This window comes from Condylura cristata, unplaced genomic scaffold (genome assembly GCF_000260355.1).
Source record: "Condylura cristata isolate star-nosed mole 26May11 unplaced genomic scaffold, ConCri1.0 scaffold00022, whole genome shotgun sequence".
NCBI classification, from domain to species: Eukaryota; Metazoa; Chordata; class Mammalia; order Eulipotyphla; family Talpidae; genus Condylura; species Condylura cristata.
Window position 1 is genome coordinate 37,253,943 of NW_004567123.1, and position 849 is coordinate 37,254,791.

Consider the following 849-nt stretch of genomic DNA (forward strand, 5'->3'; position numbering starts at 1 on the left):
GGCACCCCCGAGCCCGCCCTGGGGGCCGAGGAGGGGGCGCCGCTGGGCGGGAGGAAGGTGAGCGCGCCCTACCACAGCGCCTGGGGCACCCTGGAGTACCACAGCGCCATGGTGGTGGGCGCCGCGGAGACCGAGGACGGCGCGGCGGGCGTGCGCGTGCTCTACCTGTACCCCACGCACGCCTCCCTGAAGCCCTGCCCCTTCTTCCTGGAGGGCAAGTGCCGCTTCGAGGAGAGCTGCAGGTAAGGCCGCCCGGAGCGGCGCGGGCCTGGGTCTCTGCGGGCCCCTGCGCGCCCGTCCGCCCGCCCCCCTCGGGCGCCCAGCAGCCGCGGCCGCCTGCGCTGGGCGCCGCTTCCCCGAGCCGGACGTCACTTGCTGCTGGCCCCTCTTGGGAGGACGGCGGAGCGCCGGAGACGCTTTGTGCGGACCGCGGCCGGGAGGTGACCGCCTCCGGTCACTGGCCGCCCGCCCCTCCGCTCTGCTCGCTGGGCAGTGCCTGGGCTCCCCGGTGGGCGGCCGGGCGGCGCCCTCGCTCCCCCTGCATCGGACACGGGGGCCAGCGGCCGCTCCCTGTGTCTGCCTGGCCCGGCCCGGTTCGTCTCCAGACACCAGTCGCTCAGCCCGTCGGTGCATGGAGCCCGCGTCCTGCGCGTGGCTGGTGCCAGGGGCGGGGCTGGGCGGGACAGGGGCGCACAGGCGTCTGGCGGGGCGCCCCTGCTCTCGGGCCCTCGGCCTCTATCCCGTGTCTGGGCAGGCACTGACCCTGGTCAGTGCACGTCGAGGCAGCTCTCCGCCTGTCAGTGAGGCCGGGTGTGGGCCCCTGCGAGCCCTGTCTGTGGGGGCTGGCCG

The 849-nt window shown here is 76.6% G+C and overlaps 1 protein-coding gene across 1 annotated transcript in view; it reads right to left on the reverse strand.

Annotated features, from left to right (window-relative positions):
* ARFRP1 (ADP-ribosylation factor related protein 1) overlaps positions 1-110 on the reverse strand; it is a 3,023-nt gene extending 2,913 nt beyond the window's left edge. The window contains exon 1 of the mRNA XM_012728171.1: positions 73-110. Within this exon, the coding sequence (XP_012583625.1) occupies positions 73-110 (38 nt within the window). The remainder of the gene's footprint in view (positions 1-72) is intronic.
* Positions 111-849: the final 739 nt, after the last annotated feature.